Consider the following 21,242-nt stretch of genomic DNA (forward strand, 5'->3'; position numbering starts at 1 on the left):
CGAGAATGGAAGGGTTGGGCCACCACGCTCACAGTTGAAAGCCCATTGGGCTTTGTGGCACACATAGCGGTGCGGATTTTTGGAACCTGAGTGTAAGCGCACCCAATTATTAAGAAAATTAAATTAAATTAAACTTTGTCAGAATAAACATTGTCTAGTACTATATCACTCACGTGTAAAGTTTCACGAAAAAATGACTTATGTAGTATTATTGGCAAAACGACAAAATTGCAACTACAAACTATGAATTTTAAGCTCCGCTTGATATATTATCAGTTAGTTTGTATCCATTAGAATACCACGCAAGTCATTTTGTCATGAAATTTTACATGTGAGTGATACACTAGATTATGCTTGTTCCGACAAAGATCAAAAATATTTTACCCTTTTCTAGTTTTCTTTTAATTTATTTATTTTTGCAATTCGGGTACATAGGCATCCATGTCTCAAGGTGTATTTTCGGCAAATAATTCTCAAAAATAAACAAACAGTAGGCAAATTCTACACGTTATGGGCGGAACAGCGAGCACACACACGCATGCACCATGCATCTTCATGGACCTAGCGGCGAGGCGGGAGTGGAGTGACGATGGCGAGACAACGTCGAGCGAGGCACTGAGCCTGAGCTTGAGCCGCGACGACCAATGAGCGGTTCAGGTCACCTGTGTCGGAGGGGAGAGGGTTAGAGGGAAGGTCGAAGGGGGTGATGGCTCGATAAGGCGATACGAAAGGTGAAAGATCGTGGATGTCGCCTAGAGGGGGGTGAATAGGCGTTTTAAAATAATTACGATTTAGGCTTGAACAAATGCGGAATAAACCTAGCGATTAATTTGTCAAGCACAAAACCTAAAATAACTAGGCTCACCTATGTGCACCAACAACTTATGCTAATCAAGATAAGCAACTATGTGATAGAAAGACATATGACAAGAAACAATATGGCTATCACAAAGTAAAGTGCATAAGTAAAGAGCTCGGGTAAGAGATAACTGAGACACGCGGAGACGACGATGTATCCCAAAGTTCACACCCTTGCGGATGCTAATCTCCGTTTGAAGCGGTGTGGAGGCACAATGCTCCCCAAGAAGCCACTAGGGCCACCGTAATCTTCCCACGCCCTCGCACAATGCAAGATGTCGTGATTCCACTAAGGGACCCTTGAGGGCGGTCACCGAACCCGTACAAATGGCAACCCTTGGGGGCGGTCACCGAACCCGTACACTTTGGCAACCCTTGGGGGCGGTCACCGGTACCCGTCAAATTGCTCGGGGTGATCTCCACAACCTAATTGGAGACCCCGACGCTTGCCCGGAGCTTTACACCACAATGATTGAGCTTCGAACAACACCAACCGTTTAGGGCGCCAAGGCACCCAAGAGGAACAAGCTCTAGGGTGCCCAAACACCCAAGAGTAATAAGCTTCTCAAACTTCACTTCCACGTATCACCGTGGAGAACTCAAACCGATGCACCAAATGCAATGGCAAAGGCACACGGAGTGCCCAAGTCCTTCTCTCTCAAATCCCACCGGAGCAACTAATGCTAGGGAGGAAAATGAGAGGAAGAACAAGAAGGAGAACACCAAGAACTCCAAGATCTAGATCCAAGGGGTTCCCCTCACATAGAGGAAAGTGATTGGTGGAAATGTGGATCTAGATCTCCTCTCTCTTTTCCCTCAAAAACTAGCAAGAATCCATGGAGGGATTGAGAGTTAGCAAGCTCAAAGAAGGTCAACAAAGGGGGAAGAACACGAGCTCAAAGGGTTAGGGTCAATGGGGGAAGAAGACCCCCTTTTATAGGAGGGGGAAAATCCAACCGTTATGTGCTCAGCCCGCACACGAGCGGTACTACCGCTCCTGGTCCCGGTACAACTGGGACTCATAGTATACGTGCAGAACCCTACCAGGCAGTTCAACCGGGCGACCAGGCGGTAGCACCGGTTGAGAAAAACAACCGGACCAACCGCCCAGCCACCGCTCAACCACCGCATAGGAACAGAAGGGAGTCACCCCTGAGTGCGGTAGTCGAGCGGTACCGGGCGATGCAACCGCATGGCCTTGAGCGCTCGGGCGGCTAAGTCCTGAGCGGTAGAACCGCTCCGAACACCGGTGGTACCGGTACGACCGGACCAACCGGGCCACCACCGCCCGAGTACCGCATCAAAACAGAGGCCTGACCGGTACTTGGGCGGTGCCTGGCCGGAACAACCGCCCAAGACTTTGCTGAGCAAGTTGGTGGTACCACCGCCCGGAAGCAGCGGTACAACGGCTGAGAGCTCCAAGAGGTACTACCGCTGGGGCACGCGGTACTACCGCTGGGACCAGACAAAAACCACTCTCAAGAAAACCAGAACTGCCATAACTTCTGCATATGAGCTCCGAATTGAGCAAACTCAAGCTTGTTGGAAACAAGACGACGAGTAGCATCAAAACTGCGACTGGATATAGTAAGAAGAGGCCGGGGAGGTATGCCAACAAATAGAGGAGTGAAACCTCCAACCGAGAAGAACCGGCAAAACCTCCAACATCGAAAACATCATAGAAGATGCATGTGAACTCTGTTTTCGATGAATTCAAGCTTGTCATCAAGATGACCATAAGCTCTAAGACTCACAAAGAGAACCAAGCAAGAACCAAGAAATATGATGCAAGGATGCAATGGTTTGATCTCTCTACGAACGATACGATCAAGCTACTCATCGAGAGCCCCCCCCCCCCTTGATAGAACGGCAATCGATCCTATAACCCAGTCTCCCAACAACCATCATGAGACCGGTAAAATAGAAAACCTATCAAGGGCAAACCTTTGACTTGCACATGGTCCACTTGAGCTAGATGATGACAATCTTGACTCCCTCAAGTTGGATCACCTTTCTTGATTGTGTTGACTCGATGAAGACTAGTTGATTGCTCCCCATACTCCGCTATGGGTGAGCCACTCTTCCGCACATCTTCACAAGTCCATTATCACCACAAAGGACGGCAAGCTTCAAGCATTTGATCTCTTCGTGATGCTCCACTTGAACTTGCACACCGAAACCTAACCCCACAAAGAACTCTCACGAAGATCATGGGTTAGTACACAAAGCGTAATTGACAATTCTTACCATACCATGGGATCACTTGATCCCTCTCGATACATCTTCTGCGCTTTGTGAGTTGATCAACTTGATTCACTCTTGACTTAGTCTTGATCATCCTTTAACCTTTCCAATTCTCTTCATTTGAATGATGTCTTTAAGGTAGACATGAATGATCACACAATCTTCTTCTTCAAGACATGCTTGCAATAAGCTCAACTCTCACATGACCAATCTTTGGATAATTCCTTGAATAACACCTTGGTCGACACAAACTCTCCTTGAAACCAACACATGTACTCCAAGAAAAGCCTATGGACAAAACCCTCAAATATAACTCAAGGCAACCATTAGTCCATAGAGATTGTCATCAATTACCAAAACCAAACATGGGGGCACCGCATGTTCTTTCAAAAGGGACGTCAACCAACTTGCAAGCACCATGCGTCTTCTTGGGCCTGATCCAATTAGGGAATGACATCGTCGAGGCGGGGGTGAAAGGACAATGATGAAACGGCAGCGAGCGAGGCACTGAGCCTGAGCCGGCGATGACCAAACTTGAGCGACGCGGGTTACCGACTTTTTCCTATATAGTACTAAATGTGGTTGCCGTGATATATAAACTATGCACTCAACGAAAATAGCACATATATTCAAATCATTTCATTGTTGGCACAATTATGAATATGATATGTACAATTCATAATTTTGAAAGATATAAAGGTACTAACCACATCGAGATACTACGCCCCAACAACAATATAACAGAGAGTTGACTAATATATTTGTCCAAAAATGTATGCAAGCACTAGCTGCTATTTACATACTTCCTAGGTCCCAAAAAAAGTGTCTCATATTAAAGTTGAGACACTTATTTCAGATGGAGGGAGTACCTTTTATGTTTGAGAATTTTTCTGATTTGGTGAATAAGGAGTTCTGGACTCCCTTCTCCGGCATGATCTTGATCTTGTTTGAGCAATTGTGTAAAATAGAACTCTTTTCGTAATACCAGGGCTTATGAGATCGACAAAAAAGCTTGATAATCTAAGTCTGGTCCAAGCTTGTTAGAGACCTGTCTAGTAAGGGTCATCTTACCTACCCCCACCCTTTCCAAGAATAGAGATAACTCTTAGCTGATTTGTCAATTCATCTCCCTTGTCATTCAGCAAATTCACAAGCTCATCTCTCGGGGCATCGATGCCAACAAACTCTTATGCATCTTCATACCGCCCGGAAAGTCGTGGGTCACAAGGCATGGAGAGCCATCGACCTTGTCCCTTTAGTGATTAGGAAGCAAGAATTAGATATAAGTAACAAAGTTTAAGGGGTAACCATATGTGCTATGGTGGAGCTTACTGTTCGGGGTGGGGGTGTGGGGGGGCAAAGCCCCCCCCCACCTTACATCATTGGTGATCCTATGGCGAGTGTTGATGTCCAATATTTTTTTTATTTTGCCACGAATCTCCTTGAAGCTTTTCGACTTGGAAGCGGAGTCATGGTTCACAAGTAACATGAACTTGTTGATGCTGTCCTCAATATCATATGACAGCTCTCACACAACATCTGCATGAAGCTTGTCTTGGTGGTCAGGCTCCTCCACATCTGCCATCATGGCAGGAATGCTTGCATGGCCTTGAGCTCATCCTTGAGGAGCTTGATTGCATGACTCATGATGGACATCCTTGAGAAGCTTGTGCTCATTGGCAGCATGGTTCCCAACTTCCCCAAGAGGGATGTCATCGCTCCGGTCGTCGCGCTAACCAAAACGCTTTCCATGGTTATTGCGGAGAATCAAACTAACCATCATTACATCATATTTCTCAACGTGCTACAAGATCTGCTCATCCTATGCTTGTTCTCCTGCGACGACGAGGGGTTCTTTTTGTTGGAGACGACAGCCACCGACCGGAAGGGTACTGGTAATGGGCGAGTAACTTCAGTACTTGAGTGGGAGTGGGAGTGGGGGCAAGAGTGCTCAATAATGGAGAGACACCCCTCACAAAACTACGTCGGTTAAGGGCAGCCATAGTGTGTGCCAAATAGCATTGCCAAATTGAGTTTTGGCTTTTGGAAACCTCATTAGACTAGTACCATAGTGATACGTCTGCAACATATCTATAATTTTTGTATGTTTCGTAGCTTTTATCTATCATTTTTTTGCAAAGTTTTGAAGTTATTGGATTAACACATTAATAAAGTGCCCATCGTCAGTCTCTATTTGTCAGTGTTTGTGTTTTTTTAAGGAAAATAGGTATTTTAAACTTTCGAGAAAATTCCAGAAAAATAGAAGAGTAGTTTCAAGTCAGTAGGGGCACCATGGGCCACACCAGCTAGCCAGGTGGGCAATACGACCCCTAGGTGCCATATGTAGGCTCCATGGGCCTGAGTGTGCCTAGGGCCGCCTCTGGTGACCTCCGATGCCCGATGACTTATATATACCCCAGCACACACACCCTTCGATTTATGATGGATTTTTTATGATGCTGCCACTCCCTAGTTTTATGTATCTTTATTTTAGCCCTAATATGGCACTCTATGGGAGGGGGAACCTTCATCTTTAACCTCTTCATCAACCCTTATCGCTCCCATGGCAATGCGGGAGTAGTACCTTCGAGGTTGAGGGTTTGTGGTAGTAGCTATGTGGCATGTATCTCTTTTTCTTGATCATAAGAATTGCGACCATAATTGTGATCTAGGGAATTGATGATTGGTTGAATTATATAATGTACCTCTTGTGATGAGTACCTCTATGGACTAAATCTTGTTCATGTTATGTTGAACTTTAGGAGTTAACGAAACTGCATGATACATATCTAGTATAATTTCTGGAGACACATGTGGCACATTAGGGTAACTCGATAGATTAAGATTAGAACGATAAGGATCATATGGTGTTGTTGTAGTATAATTTCTGTGGTTGCTTGTGCTGATATTGGAGTGGCTTAGTATATTAAGATTAGGAAGACAACTTTGAGGTTGTTAGCACTCTGCACACCTGACAGATCTCATCCAGGTTTGATCCAATGAGGGACTTTGTGATGGTATATCATGTATTTTAATGAAGTTTTCATGTTGAGAATTGACACTAGTGAACCTATGAACCATATGCCTTGTTTCCAACCATTGCAAACCTCGTTTCAATCATGTTTTCATCTTGTTTGATAAAATGTCAATGGCTTTAACTACCATTTTTTTTATTTTAATCTTTAGCCGTTTGTAGTGATGGCTGTCTGCTCAATTCAAGTACCCCCACTATTCAAATTAATTGTCGCAGCTTTAGTACAACTTCAGTACTAAAGCATAAAGTTGTACCATAGTTGCATCAATTAATTTAGATCAGAAGGATTAACTTTCAAATCCAGTCAAGTCCAGTATAGTTGTCATGGAATTTGTTTATTTTAACAAGTTGGTTTCAGGGTGTACTCTCGGCATCTGTACGCAACAAATTAGTTGAACCCTATGTTTTACCAGCACGTAATCTTTACGTCTACCATGCGCATGTGCCTTGCAAACAGCTTAATTTAGAACATTTCCGCTGCCCCACAGGGCATTTTTCTACTTTTATCAATAAGAAACTTCGAAATGGGGAAACTAGAATGGGATGTGCAAGAAACTACTTGCAAAAAGGAAAATCTGCATTCCAAAATTTCAGTTTATATACACGAACTGAACAAAGTGGACCGTCTGGTTTGACTAGCGTAATGTCTAATTGTACACTAGGCTATTTCTGCTAAGTAAATCGCTTGGTTTACAAAATTATACAGGGCAACAGCCTATCAGAAAATCGACTAACTACTCCCATGGCTGCCTTTGGGAAGCATGCCATGAACTCTTCATCTTCTCTGGCTTGTGATGAACTTCAGTTTGCTGCATTGCCTCTTATAGCACACTGCATTAATATTTCATGGCAGTCGGTAGGCGATCAACCCTGCATTCAAGTTGAGCCGGAATGAGAATGGTGATAGCTTCAACTATTTATTCAGAAAGGGTTCGCTGAATGGAGGTTCAGTGTGCTTGCCTGCCTAACTGGAGTAGTTCAGGCTCCTGCAGCAGCAAATCTTGTAGACTCCCAGCCCTAGCATCGCTGCATCCAGCAGAAAAAAAATGGATTTCACTTTCAGCAACCGAACTTGAGTATGGGATAAAAAGTATCACCAAACGAGGTCGCTGATAGGAGCGCACCTGACATCCAGGGATAGAAGTCTGTGGTGAATTGAGTTATCGGAGCCAACATAGGTGACAACGAGGCTTCCAGCATCTGGATGTGGCCAGCTTCGTGTGGTAGGGAATCTGAGAACGAATGTTCCCGGCTTCTTGAGCAGTTCCCTGGAGCTTCTTAGTGCATTCTCGGCTTCCTCTGTTGTAATCAATCCCTCTATCCACGCAGGTGCAGTGCAACCCCATAGGCTGTTGATTTTATCTTTCGACAGAGAAACGGCCACTGGGTATAGCCAATACCATAGCCTATCAAATTCGTTCCTTCCAAGATCAGCCCCACAGCCAGCAATTCCTTTTAAAACCTCCAGATCCTATAATAAATAGTACGTGTTATGGAATCAAACATCTATTCTTGTGCTACTCACAAATAATTGACAACAGAACCCTCCTACTGAGTTAATGTATACCCCTCTCAAAAAATGAGGGGTAAAGGTGTTGAGACCTCATACAGAAGTAAGTGGATCTACCTGTTCTGACAAACCTCTGTTTGTAGAATGCGCGATGTCCATAAATTTTGACATGATTTCAGGAACTGCAGATGACCAAAGAGCACGCTCCTTGTTCTTTGAGATTATGCTCCAAGTTACAGCACCCTCTTCAAGCAATTGCTTTGAAATTAATATTTGGTTTCTTTAGAAGAAAAATGCAAATGCATGTTATTGTTAGTGATAAAGAGGGAGAGGAACCTCCTTATCTTATAAAATACATAAAACAAAAAATTATAAGACTACCTGTGATGGGAGCATCCACTATACAAAGAGACCTCATTTGCAAGTGTGATCAAATCGTCCACAATGATGGAAGAAGCTGCGCTTTTAAGAAATGTTGACCGCTCATACGTTCCTTCTAGACAATATCTGAAGATCATAGCATCTGAAAGAGTTTCAGCTTCATCCTTATCTGATCCACTCCAAGAACTTCTCGCATCAATGCTGTCGGAGTCTGACATCGTAGATTCAGTTCTGACACTTTGTGCTTCCACTACCATCTTTCTAGCCTGCTTACTCTGCAAACAAACCATTAACTACGAAGTTCAAGTGAAATTAAGCACAATTTCAGAAGTACCACAATCTAGCAGATTGACTACCTGGGATACCATTTTGTGAGTCTCTGTTCCATCGCCTTCTACCTTGAGAAACTTGGATGGATGCAAACACGCCACTGAACTTTGATCATGAGACAGTGAGCAAGAATTTGCTTTGCCATCACGATCAAGACCTTGTCCATTGTTAAACAAATGAATTTCATCGACTGTTGCAGAACTTGTCCGCTTTGCAGCACTCAATGGACGGCTGGGGCGGCCTCGGGATATACAGCGAATTGGCTTGGAAGATGCCTCCAGAAAAGGATATTTGCGTGTGTGAAGTGTTGAGAAATAAATGCGGAACAGCTTATTGTCACATTTAGAAGAGAGCTGCAACAATTGGATCAAATGTCATGAACGAAGATCAACCAAGCAAAATCATAGCATAAAATCCAGTTAAAAAAATCATAAAATCGTATATGTAGGTTCATTGAGACAAACATGGTACTTCTGACAGTATAAGCCTTCACTTGTACATACTATATAGCACCTGCGCAAATCCAGGGCCATACTGGGCCACAACGAAAGCTTCTATAGACATTTCAGCCTTTTCTTTCTTTTTGGCAGATATGTATTTCAGATTCAAGTTGCCAAACATTTTGTTACACCTTTAACTCAAGTGAATTTAATGAACAAAATATTCAAGGCACATGGCATAAATAGCAACCTTTTTTTTTCCTTCCTGCTGGAAAACTGGGGGGGGGGGGGGGGTGCAAAACAAGATGCTATTGTAAAGCGTTTAACTAAGATGGAGCATTGTGTAGCAGTCTGCTTCAGGATCACAATGGCTGCAGTGTTACAGATACGGCCTCATACCACTATGTTGCTGCTACAGAGCAATAACCAAACTGAAGCAATCAATATTTGTAGGAATTCAGCATATGGAGAAACCCACCTGAGATATCTTGAGCTTAAATAGTGCACGCCCACGAAGAATTGGAAGAGGCCTGCTTTCAGCTGGGTATTCAAGTCCTTCGCAAGCAATCAGTAGGGGAGGTTCTGCATCATCCCTTGATTTCTCGACTAATGCTCCATTGTCAGCGTAGACAAGTGAAGCAACAATCTAGAAGACGATTCATTTCTTAAGTCAGCAAACAAACAAGTAGCACACTTGCTAAAATGTACCAAAAAGAAGATAATCAAAAACCTGTGTATCCTTGTTCATATGTTCACCAAAAGCGTTCGTTAGTACTACTTCCAACATGAAGTTCCTCCGACAAGAAGCCTACAGAAACCAATTTCGACCATTAAAACAACAGTCAGGATTATTTAGAATATTATGTGATTTGTACATAGAATAAACATAGCTCAGCATTATCTTCTGCAACTCACTGCAGCTCTCAGGTTATCTTTCACATTTTTACAGGTTAAGCATAATAGAAATGCAGAAACATTTCTTGCTGTGCGTAAAATAGTTGAAATAAAGATAGGATAAATAGTTTGTGCCAGGAGACGGAATTTGGTCTACCTTCCCACCGACAATGCACCAAATGCCATCATCGCCCTCCTCAATTCCGTCGCAGCACGAGTAGTCAATAGATAGCTTAGACGGTGGATTCTGCAAAAAATAATTGTAAGTTTTCACCTTTACAGAAGAAGAAAAAAATAATGCCTTACTATTAGCTAAGCTGCATCACCTCTGTGTATTGCTCCTGTATGGCTCCTAGCATAGATAGCACTTGGACATTGTAGACATAGCCGTCGACCTTGCCATTGTTTCCAAGTAAGCAAACTTGGTATGCATCATCTTGATTGTCTAGCTGGCTAGATAGTGAACAAAGATGAGCCTCGGCAACTAGATCGCCATCAATGTGAAGGCGCATAACATTTTCAGTAACCTGACATGGGGGCACAGTTTTGCAAAACATATTAAATAAAGCAATGGTTGTAAACGTAAAGGAAGATTGCCATTTGGAGCCTGTCAGTGTGTTGCACATAAGTGAAAAACAAGTATATGCAGGAGAAAAATAGGAAGTGTGGAAAAACATTAAATGGATACTTCTGCTGACTCAACCAATCCAAGGATACTCAGCAACACAAAAGGCATGTTACAGACATTCATGCTTGCAGCATACCTCGCATCCAATGTGTATCCAGTGCTCAAGAGGGCATTCATTTACAGCCGATATATAGGTCGTGTCAGTCCATGGAGAGGAATTAGAGGAACTAGGAGCTTGCTTGTGCAAACTCAGCAATGGGAAGAGAAGCAGCTTATTTCCTTCACTTAAAGCAAGAAATGGCAACTTATTGCCATCTCCTGCAGTTATCTGCAAAAAATTGAGAATTCCCATCAGTTCAATACAAATCTTGGGAGAAGTACACATGGAAACCTAGAATTGCAGTTTAGTTCTTATCGCCGAACAAAAAAAAATCTTCTTACACCCATCCAAAAAAGAGATGTGACGAGAACAGAGTATCGCTCCGTTGGCAAGGCGTGCAAGTGCACAACCAGCCCGCCCAAGTTCGAGTCTCGGACTCCCCGAGGTGCTCAGGGTTATTTCTAATATTAAAATGTGCCGCCAAGGGCTAGTCCTGACTTGTCTCGATTAAAAAGAGATGTAGAACCCATTCCTAATGGCCCAATGAAGATTTTGCATACTGCTCAGTGTGCGACATAACGGGGGCCAACCTCTCACACAGATCGACCAATGAATCCGTATAATTGAAATGCACCAACGACCTACCAATTGCAGGCTGCAGCATCCACAGCACAACCATAAGCACGCGTCACAGCAGACCGATAAACTCCCCTCCCTAAGATATAATTTACTCCTCGTGCGCAATCACAAAATCAAATTCTATCGGTTCAATACAAGTCTTGGCAGGCTACACATGGAAACCTAGGATTGCATTTCAGGTCTAATCGCCGAACAAAAAACATTCTTATTGCACCCATCCTAAATAAATTACTACGAAACTTCCCGCGCTAAAAAAGAGATGTCCATCCTAAATAAATTACTACGAAACTTCCAGCGGTAAAAAAGAGATGTGATAACCGTTGGTAAGGCGTGCGAGTGCGCGATCAGCCCGCCCATGTTTGAGCCCTGGAGTCCGGGAGGTGCTCAGGGTTGTTTCTTTTACTAAAATATATGCTGCCAAGGGCCAGTCCTGGCTAGTCTCTCGATTAAAAAGAGATGTATAGCAGCACCCATTCTTAATGGTCCTATCAAGATTTTTGCCATACTGCTCAGTGTGCCACAGGATGGGCCTGTGAACCCATCACATGGACCGACTGATGAATCCTAGTATAATGTAAATGCACCAACCACCTACCAATTGCAGGATGTAGTATCCACGGGACAACCATAAGCACGCGTTACAGCAGACCGAGAAACTCCCCTCCCCCAAAAAAGACAGAATCCGCTCTTCGCGCGCACTCACAAGTCAGAAAATCAAAATTCCTACAGCAACGTAACGCCTAACGATCTCCTAAAACTGGGGAACAACCAAATGACTCGAATCTAGTCGAACCTGGTGAAGGATAACCGGGGAAGGCCTCGCGGAGCCGGAGAGGTAGAGCCAGAAGCAGACGGCGAATCCTCCGCCCGCGCCCTCGCCTCCTTCTCCCCCGCCTCGGGCCTTACCCAGGTCCAGCTCGACCCGCACGTCGCGGAGGCCGAGGTAGCCCTCGATTCCACCGGGTTCTGCCGGCGCCGCCATCCCGGGACCGCCGCACCGTGGTTCGGCGGAGGCAAGGGTTTTATTGGTCCCGCTTCCGCTACGAAATGGTTAACGGTATGTTCGGTGACGGCCGGGGGAGTGGGATACTGCTATCTGAAGCCGTTGGATATGAAAACTTGGGTTGCTCCTTGCCGTCAGATGCCAAGCGTTGATTCCACGTTTTTTTCATCTCGAAGGCTCTAGATTAGAAACGGAAAACGTAGGATTGAGATGTCTTATCATCATCTAATTCACTATGCTTCTTGATTTTGAAGCCCTCCCATCCATTCAGTTGAGATTTTTAATTTGAATTTGGTTCATGATTTTTATCGGGTCAACTATTTCTTAAAGGCTTCTCTCTTTCATTTGAGGTGCTTAATATTAGATTTGATTCATGATTTTGACTCTATCAACAATTAATCAACAGGAACGAGCCTGTAAAAACATATCAGTTCCATGAACCCACTAGAAAACACATGATTTACCATAGCATCTTTTTTTTTCGAATCATCTAATTCACCGTGTTTCCTAATTTTGGAGCCCACCCATTTAAAATGAGGTGTTCAATTTTAAATTTGATTCATGATCTTAACTAGATCAGCTATTTCTTAACGAGCTCTCTCATTTAGTTGAGATATTAAGTTTAGATTTGATCATGATTTTGACTAGATCGATGATCTCATAAATTAATCAGCAACAACCACTTTGTAAAACACATTAGTATTGTGCACCCTCTCACCATCTAAAGAAACATACTAGTCTTCTTAACATCTATTTTTCTCGGAATCATATTACATACACCACGCTTCCTAATTTTCAAGGGCTCATAATCAATTGAGGTCTTCAATTTGAAATTGGGTCATCCAATTTTAACTGGGTCAATAATTTCTCAAGGAGCTTTGTCATTTAATTATTTTAATTTAGTATGTTCTCTAATTTGCTTCCGTTTGATTAAGCTATACAATTTTAGACTTGGTTCATGAAAGTGCGTTAAGTCGACTACAGGGGGTGAATAGGCGATGTTTATGAATTCTTTACTGACGAATTTCAGGATGGGGAAATTTCTAAGCGAAGAACTACTTGCAGCGGAATAAGTACTCAGATGCAGACATGACATAACATAAGCATGGACATCATGATGAATAGAAAACAAACACAGAGTACAGAAAGCGTAAGCACATGATAAAACAGAATGAAGACAAACAGACTGAAGAAATTGAACTAAGGAAATTGAGAATGTCTTCAGTCAAAGTCTTCAAACAGATATGAACAGGTACACAACACAGTAATAAAGAAATGAAAGGGTTGAGGAAATAGAACCGGTTAGCTCGGTGAAGACAAAGATTTGATAGACCAGTTCCAACTGCTGTGACAGTTGTACGTCTAGTTAGAGCGGCTAGGTATTTAAACCTGAGGACACACAGTCATCACCGTATTATCCTTGAACTAAGGTCACACAGACCTCGTCCAAACACTCATGGTAAGTCTTCAGGTGACTTCCAAACCTTCACAAACTCGGTCACTTGTCGATCCACAATTTCCTCTTGGATGCTCTAGACCATGACGCCTAACCGTCTCGAGGATGCACAATCCTCAAAAGTAACAAGCGTCGGTTCCACACAAGAACAATCTCTTCAGTGATGCTCAATCACTTTGGGTTTGTAGGTGTTTGGTTTGGGGTTTTGTGTTTTCCCTCTTTTGATGATTTTTGCTCAAAGTCCTCGGAGGATGGGATGCTCTCAATGACAAGTGTCAGTTTCTCGCGGAGCAGCCAACCAGCTAGTGGTTGTAGGGGGCGGTTATTTATAGCCTAGGGACCAGCCCGACATGATAAGACATAAATGCCCTTCAATGATATGACTGTTAGGTGGATAAGATATTTTGGGACAGTTGAGCATAGCACAACAACGGTCAGAAATTTGAGATTCAAATTTCTCAGGGCTATCATGTTCCTCACTTGTAGGCAATCCGCATTGGCGAATTCCTAACTCCTCAGTCAGGATAAATTCCTCAGAGACCAGAATGTAACGCCCTCAATGCGGCTATATCTCCCACGTGTCGAAGCATGACTTAGAGGCATAACCGCATTGAAAGCAATGTCGCAAGTGAGGTAATCTTCACACAACCCATGTAATACATAAGGGAAAGAGATACATAGTTGGCTTACAATCGCCACTTCACACAATTACATGAATAAAGCATTACATCATCCAGATACAATCAATGTCCGACTACGGAACCAAAATAAAAGAAGAACTCCACATGCGACAAAGGTCCCTGATCGACCCCAACTGGGCTCCACTACTGATCAACTAGAACGAAACAACACAAAGGGCAAGATCTTCATCGAGCTCCTCCTTGAGCTTGGTTGCGTCACCTGTTCGGTAACATAGGCACCTGCAAACTGGTTTTGGAAGTATCTGTGAGCCACGGGGACTCAGCAATCTCGCACCCGCAAGATCAAGACTATTTAAGCTTATAGGAAGGATGGAGTAATGAGGTGGAGCTGCAGCAAGCGACTAGCATATATGGTGGCTAACATACGCAAATGAGAGCGAGAAGAGAAGGCAAAGCACGGTCGAGAAACTATGATCAAGAAGTGATCCTGAAACTACTTACGTCAAACATAACTCCAACACCGTGTTCACTTCCCGGACTCCGCCGAGAAGAGACCATCACGGTTACACACGCGGTTGATGTATTTTAATTAAGGTCAACTTCGGGTTTTCTACAACCGGACGTTAACAAATTCCCATCTGCCCATAACCGCGGGCACGGCTTTCGAAAGTTCAAATCCCTGCAGGGGTGTCCCAACTTAGCCCATGACAAGCTCTCACGGTCAACGAAGGAATAGACCTCCACCCGGGACACTCCGATCAGACTCGGTATCCCGGTACAACAAGACATTTCGACAGGGTAAAACTAAACCAGCAACACCGCCCGAATGTGCCGACAAATCCCGATAGGAGCTGCACATATCTCTTTCTCAGGGCACACTCAGATGAGCGCTCCATACAACTAAAACCAAACCTCGAGTTTCCCCGAGGGGGCACTGCACAGGACTCTAGTTCGGACCAACACTCAGAGGAGCACTGGCCCGGGGGGGGGTTAAAAAATGATGACCCTTGAGTCTGCAGAACCCAAGGGAAAGAAAAAGCTAGGTGGCAAATGGTAAAACCAATGTTGGGCATTGCTGGAGAAGCTTTACTTAAGGCGAACTGTCAAGGGGTTCCCATTATAGCCCAACCGCGTAAGGAACGCAAAATCCGGGAACATAACACCGATATGACGGAAACTAGGGCGGCAAGAGTGGAACAAAACACCAGGCATAAGGCCGAGCCTTCCACCCTTTACCAAGTATATAGATGCATTAATTAAGTAAGATATATTGTGATATCCCAACAAGTAAACATGTTCCAACAAGGAACAACATCTCCATGTTCCAACAAGGAACAAACTTCAATCTTCACCTGCAACTAACAACGCTATAAGAGGGGCTGAGCAAAGCGGTAACATAGCCAATCAACGGTTTGCTAGGACATGGTGGGTTAGAGGTTTGACATGGCAATTTGGGAGGCTGACAAGCAAATGGTAGGCATCGTAGCATTGGCATAGCAAAGAGCGAGCAAACTAGCATAGCAAAGATAGTAGTGATTTCGAGGGTATGATCATCTTGCCTGAGATCCCGCAAGGAAGAAGAAAGAGTCCATGAAGAAGACAAACGGACGTAGTCGAACGAATCCTCACAACTCCGGAACGAAACTGAAGCTAACGAGAGAAGCAACCCGGAAAGAAACAAACAACATAGTAAACAAACATCACATAAACATGGCATGATGCGCAAACAAGTATGATGCATGTCCGGTTTAAATATGCATGGCATGGGAAAGTGCACAAACAATCCTACAAATTAAGTGGAGCTCAATATGCAACGAGTTGCATATTGACGAAACACCACAACAAGTTATTTAGTTCGATCTCGGTTATGTACCCAACAATATTGAATGTTGATAACCATGGCAAGAGGTGAAACATAAGTAAACTAACTATCTAGGCAAGTTTAAATGAGGCCGGAACAACAAATAACAATTCCGGAAAATCCCCATATGTTACTTAGCAATTTAAAGCAAGCAACAATTTAAACATTTTAATTGATGTTATCATGATGCGGATGACATATACAAGTTTTATGCAATTTTTTATGAAAATGTTGACAAGAGCATTAAGAAGCATTTGGTCACCATGGCGGAACAAAAAGGGTGCCACGGCGACGAATCCGAAAATGATGCCACGGCAACATTCCGGTCCCGGTAACTCATGGAGGTACCGGTGCAAAAGGAAGTGTGACGTGAGCAAGTCATGCAAGATGGTGGGGTGATCCCGAATTCCGGGTTCCACGTGTCGACGGCAAGGCAATGAGGAACGCGCAAGGAACAACTCGGACATGGTGCAAACACGGCATCTCATACAACCCACATTCGTTCTCGGAAGGTCGTCTCGGGGTTATACCTTCGAAGCGTGCATCTTCGGAGCGGTTCGAGTCGTCGAGGGAAGTAGTGGTACTCGTTTCGTAGATGAACTTGACGGTTCCGTTACACAGGTCTTCGGCGACGGTAGTGGTACACGGGTCGAAGAGGAACTTGGCGTATCCACGTGTAGGGGTACTTGGCGATCGACGGACGTCGTGGTACTTGTTGGTCCGGGTCTTGGCGTAACCAGGGAACGTCTTGTGAGGCGGTAACAAAGGTGTTCGTCGAGGTACTTGGCGGACTTCGGGTCGAACAGCAACAAGCTTTGCAGGTGCATGAAGGCAGAGGCAGCGAGGAACCTCCGGGCAACGCAGGGAAGTCCTGCTGGAGCTACTGCTCGTCGCCGACGGGGAGGTACGGCTGGCTGCGGGAGAAACTTCGCTCGGGGCAGAGGCGGGCGAGGTCGAGGCCTCGATCCAAGGTGGAGGCGCACAGGAGGAGGCTCGAGGCGCGCTGGAGCATGGCGGCGCGGCGGCCGGACGAAGCACGGAGGCGCGATGGAGGTCGCGGCGCGGTGAAGTCGCAGGCGAGGTGCGGGCGTAGCAGAGGAGACGAGGCGGCGCTTGGGGCTCGGGGTCGCGGGGAAGGAGCAGCTCCGGTGCTGTGGCGCCGGAGACGGCAGGAGATCGACGTCCTGGGGCAGCGCGGCGAGGCCAAGCCCGTCGGCAGCAAGCGGGCTCCGGTGGCCGGCTGGAGGTGCGGAGGCGACGCGGGTGACGAGGAGGCGCGGGCCGAATGGCTGTGAAGGGGATCGGGCGAGGCGCTCCTCTCGTGCGTGGGAGGACGAGAGGGAGAGGGTGAGATCGAGAGGAGGGAGTGGATCGATCGGGAGAGAGGGCGACGAGGTCGGGCGCTGGCGGCGGAAGGAAAACGAGGAGGAGAGGATCGAGAGGAGGGAGTCGGGCTAGCGGGGCTAGGGTTCGGTCGGTGGGGCGCCGGCTGGGCTGCAGATGGGCCTTGGAGGCTGGGCCTGGGAGGTCCAAGAGGTCGGCTAGAGCCAGCCTCTGTCCCTCTCACTTATTTTCCATAACAGGAAAAATGTGTAGGGAATGAAAAGTTGTGAAGAAAAGGTTAAGGAGTTTGGGCATGGGGTTAATTTCATGGACTCACAAAAATGAGTTTGATCCAAGAAAAAATAGAAAGGCCATGATTGCAAGATTTAAATTCAAACTCATTTGAATTTAATTCAAATGGTTTTGAACTAGGACTTGGTAAAAGGAAGGTCCAAAAATGTTCGGATTTTTGGTGGAGCTCCGGAAAATGATGAAAGAAATTATGGCAAGGTTGGAGACCAAGAATTGAGATAACAAAGGCATGGGATATTTTGCAAGTGTGTTTTGGTGATTTCCAAAATAAAGAAATATTTAATATAGCTCCCTAATATTGGAGGATATGTTATAAAGAGAAGTCACCATGTGAGTTCCCTCGGTTTAAATAGATCAAAAGATCTATGCAATTTATTTAGAAGAGTTTTTTTTAAAAAAATGACATGATGGCATGATGCAATGCAAATGATGCAACAAACAAAACAAATCACACGACGAAACTCGGAGTCGCTGGAAGTCTTCTGGAGCGTCGGTCTCGGGGCGTTACAACACTCCACCACTATGAGAGGATCTCGTCCCGAGATCTAGGATGGCACCGGAGGGAAACAGAAGAGGAAGAGAAGAGGTAAAACTAAGTTGCTTCTTTGACCAATGAGTGAAACCAAAGAACCTTGAGAGGTTGAACAATTGAAAGAAAGAATACAAAGGAGATGAACGAGATTGCAAACAATCCGTTAGAAAGAGGAACAAGGAACATTACGAGAACTTGAAGGTTGCAAAGACATGAATCAAGAGTTTAATGGACAAGATAGAATTCGAAACCACTCCGGTTAAAACAAGATGAGAGGGGAAGAATTCGGGCAGTACTCCGGTTGAACATGGAAGGAATAGAACATGAACTTGAGAAGATGGGATGTTACTTGATGAAATCAACAACACACTGCCTCCGGAACTATTGAAAGAATGGCACAATGGGTAAGAAGGATTTCAGATAGCTCTCCAGTTGAGGAAGGAGGGAAAACTTGATAAGATTAGGGAACTCGAATGAAAACATGACACTCCGGTTAAATGGATAAGCAAGAAAAGAACACGATCCTCATGAATCGAGATGGTGAGTGAAAAGAGCAACGTCACAATGCCTCCGAAAGAAATAATAGAAGATATATCATTGGAATAACAGAATGGAGAAGGAAATGCCAACTTCTGCCACAAATGAGTTTGGAAAGCATCCTTGCAAAGAAGAATTGAACAGAGTTGTTGGAAAATCAACAACGAAAAGCACAAGCTTGTAGTGGGCTTATGGAAAACATCTCAAAATTATGAGGTGACAACCGGCCACTAACGGAAACAATTGCTTGCTTGAGATCAACGAAGAGATGAAAACTTCTTCCACCAAGATGATAAAGAGATAACTTGGATCATTGGCAAGCACCACAAATAGCAACATTCCCAATGGAAGGCTTTTAGGTGAAATATGACACAAGATAACTCCAACAACGAGGTTGATGGATTTAAAAATAACTCATTCTTAACAACATGTGAATCATGGAACATGAACTCAAATTATCAAGAATGACATAATACCACCTCCAAAATATGGTAGAAAGAATTGCACTCCGGATTACCATATGAAGAAAGCTTGAGCTCCTTAGGAAAGAATCTCGATGAAACTTTGAGAAGGGAATTAAATCCTTGATGAACCATCATGTAGAACCTCCATGAAGAACTCCGGTAAACAAAAGGAATGAAAAGAAAGAGAAATTGAAAACACAAGGTGAATCCTTGCAATGATTTAGATGGATCTCCGTGATAATTAGAGCTTGGAACTCCGGGAAAAAGAGAAGATGAAACAAATGAAACCGAGAATTTTAAGGGCCTCCGGAATAAAGAATTAATCACTTGGATGAACAAGAATAAGAATTATGTTATGCTTATCCTTCACCAATTAAATTGATGACAATCAACGGATTTGGCATACTACTTATTCTCGTAGAAAGGATTAAAAGAGATATATCAAAACTTGAGAAGGTCTTCAACGAACCACCGGTAGAATTGAAATAACAAATACATAGATATGATACACGAAGGAAGAAAACTCTTGAACGAACCACAGGAAGAATTGAAAAGAACGAATAAAAGATAACAAATCACCGGAAGAATTTTGCAAATGAACGAGGATGCTTGAGAGGATTTAGATACATGAGAGCGCAGAGATCACGAGCTGATTAGAGATCACTTGATGCACCGGTAAAATTGGAGAGTGATAACTGAAAGCTGAGAATGAATAATCCCGAAATAATGGCCTTCAGAGAATCAAACTGAAAAGACTCCTGAATTTGCACCGGATTGATAAAAAGAATATCTCACAATCGCAAATAATTATGAGAGGATGGCAAGAAGCTAGAATCACGAATCTCTGAGAGAGCGGATAGATATGGAGGAAAAGTCTTCATCGGTCTTCAATATCTGAGAATGACGATGAGAAACACCACCAAGAATTATTTAGACACTCCGGAAGAATCCAAACGAAGAGGTTAAGCCAACAGTGAAGAGAATTTGAAAGATCTTGGAGAAAACATTTGACTAATGATAACTCATTCTTATGTCAAACTTGGAGAAGAATTTAGGATAGCTCTGGGAAAATAGAAGAGTCAGGTAAGATCCTGGGAAAAGACCTGTGGGTTAGGGCCCACTCAAAAGAACACCGTTGAAAAGATTTAAAAGAGATGTTGCACCGGTTGAATTAAATGACTTGAATGAGATACCAATCTCGAAAGAGCTTGAACGAATGCAGAGTGGAAACACGAATCTTCGAGATATCTTGAGCACTCCGGAACAATTTAATAGCGAGAGATGGATGATTAAGAGGTGCACCGGCATAAGAAAAGCATTGGAAAAAAAAGAAAAGGAGTATGCTTAATACCAAAGCTTGAATTAAATCCACCGGAGAAGAAAACGAGTGAAGAGTGACGAACTTGAAGCTCCGTTAGAATATACGTGAGAATCACCGGATAAGAATATTGACGGGAAAAGAATGGAGAGATTTCCACCAATAAAATGGATACTTGAATAAGAATCTGGGTCCTTGGAGAAAAACAAAGGGAGGGAGGGTGGGAAAAACAAAGGCAACTTGGAGATGGATGACACAAACAACGTTAAGAAGAACTGATACTTGATCTTGTGAATGTTGAAATGATCGGAACCACTTGGAGAGAAAACACGCCGGTTGAAAAGGATTAACATAACAACATCAATGATCATGAAGGATTGGTATTTACATCGAAGTATGAGAACACCATTTAAGAAAGGTATGGAATCAACACTTGACACTGAAGCAACTCGAATACCACAACTCAAAACAAAAACAAAGGGTTGGCTTGCAGAATAAGCCGGAGCAAACATATGATAGAGATTTCGTCCGAAGTTTTCGTGGTGGGGCCTACACGGGCTCGATCGTACAGCACCATCATGTACAAGGCAGTGCACATGACATACGAAGCGTCCCCGAGTCGGCATAGCCAAGGACTCTTTAAGACACAACGAGACCACTGTAAAATTCAACCGTGAATAGGCGGACCACTAGACGTCGAACCCCAATTTCATATCATACATCCGTCGGAAAGATAT

The 21,242-nt window shown here is 44.1% G+C and overlaps 1 protein-coding gene across 2 annotated transcripts; it reads right to left on the bottom strand.

The window, feature by feature from the left end:
* Window positions 1-6,675: 6,675 nt before the first annotated feature.
* On the bottom strand, window positions 6,676-12,120 carry LOC123052000 (SH2 domain-containing protein B). Of its 2 annotated transcripts, none has more exons than XM_044475027.1 (12): window positions 11,852-12,120; window positions 10,456-10,647; window positions 10,018-10,218; window positions 9,849-9,938; window positions 9,528-9,605; window positions 9,276-9,443; window positions 8,384-8,710; window positions 8,028-8,293; window positions 7,764-7,926; window positions 7,261-7,607; window positions 7,097-7,162; window positions 6,676-7,006 (listed from the first exon to the last, which is right to left on the bottom strand). In XM_044475027.1, exons 1-12 carry the CDS (start codon window positions 12,038-12,040, stop codon window positions 6,973-6,975), a joined length of 2,121 nt encoding a protein of 706 aa, XP_044330962.1. In that variant the 5' UTR covers window positions 12,041-12,120; the 3' UTR covers window positions 6,676-6,972. The 2 variants fall into 2 exon arrangements, with proteins under 2 accessions (XP_044330962.1, XP_044330954.1); XM_044475019.1 differs by having other exon boundaries at window positions 8,028-8,302.
* Between the last annotated feature and the right edge of the window lie 9,122 nt (window positions 12,121-21,242).

The sequence above is a fragment of the Triticum aestivum genome, chromosome 1A (assembly GCF_018294505.1).
Source record: "Triticum aestivum cultivar Chinese Spring chromosome 1A, IWGSC CS RefSeq v2.1, whole genome shotgun sequence".
Classification (NCBI taxonomy): Eukaryota; Viridiplantae; Streptophyta; class Magnoliopsida; order Poales; family Poaceae; genus Triticum; species Triticum aestivum.

Coding starts and splice junctions, on each gene's coding strand:
- LOC123052000 (XM_044475019.1), bottom strand. CDS start 12,040: ATGGCGGCGCCGGCAGAACCCGGTGGAATCGAGGGCTACCTCGGCCTC. Junction 9,939..10,017: donor TACAGGAGCAATACACAGAG/GTGATGCAGCTT, acceptor TATTTTTTGCAG/AATCCACCGTCTAAGCTATC. Junction 9,606..9,848: donor GGTGCATTGTCGGTGGGAAG/GTAGACCAAATT, acceptor TGGTTTCTGTAG/GCTTCTTGTCGGAGGAACTT.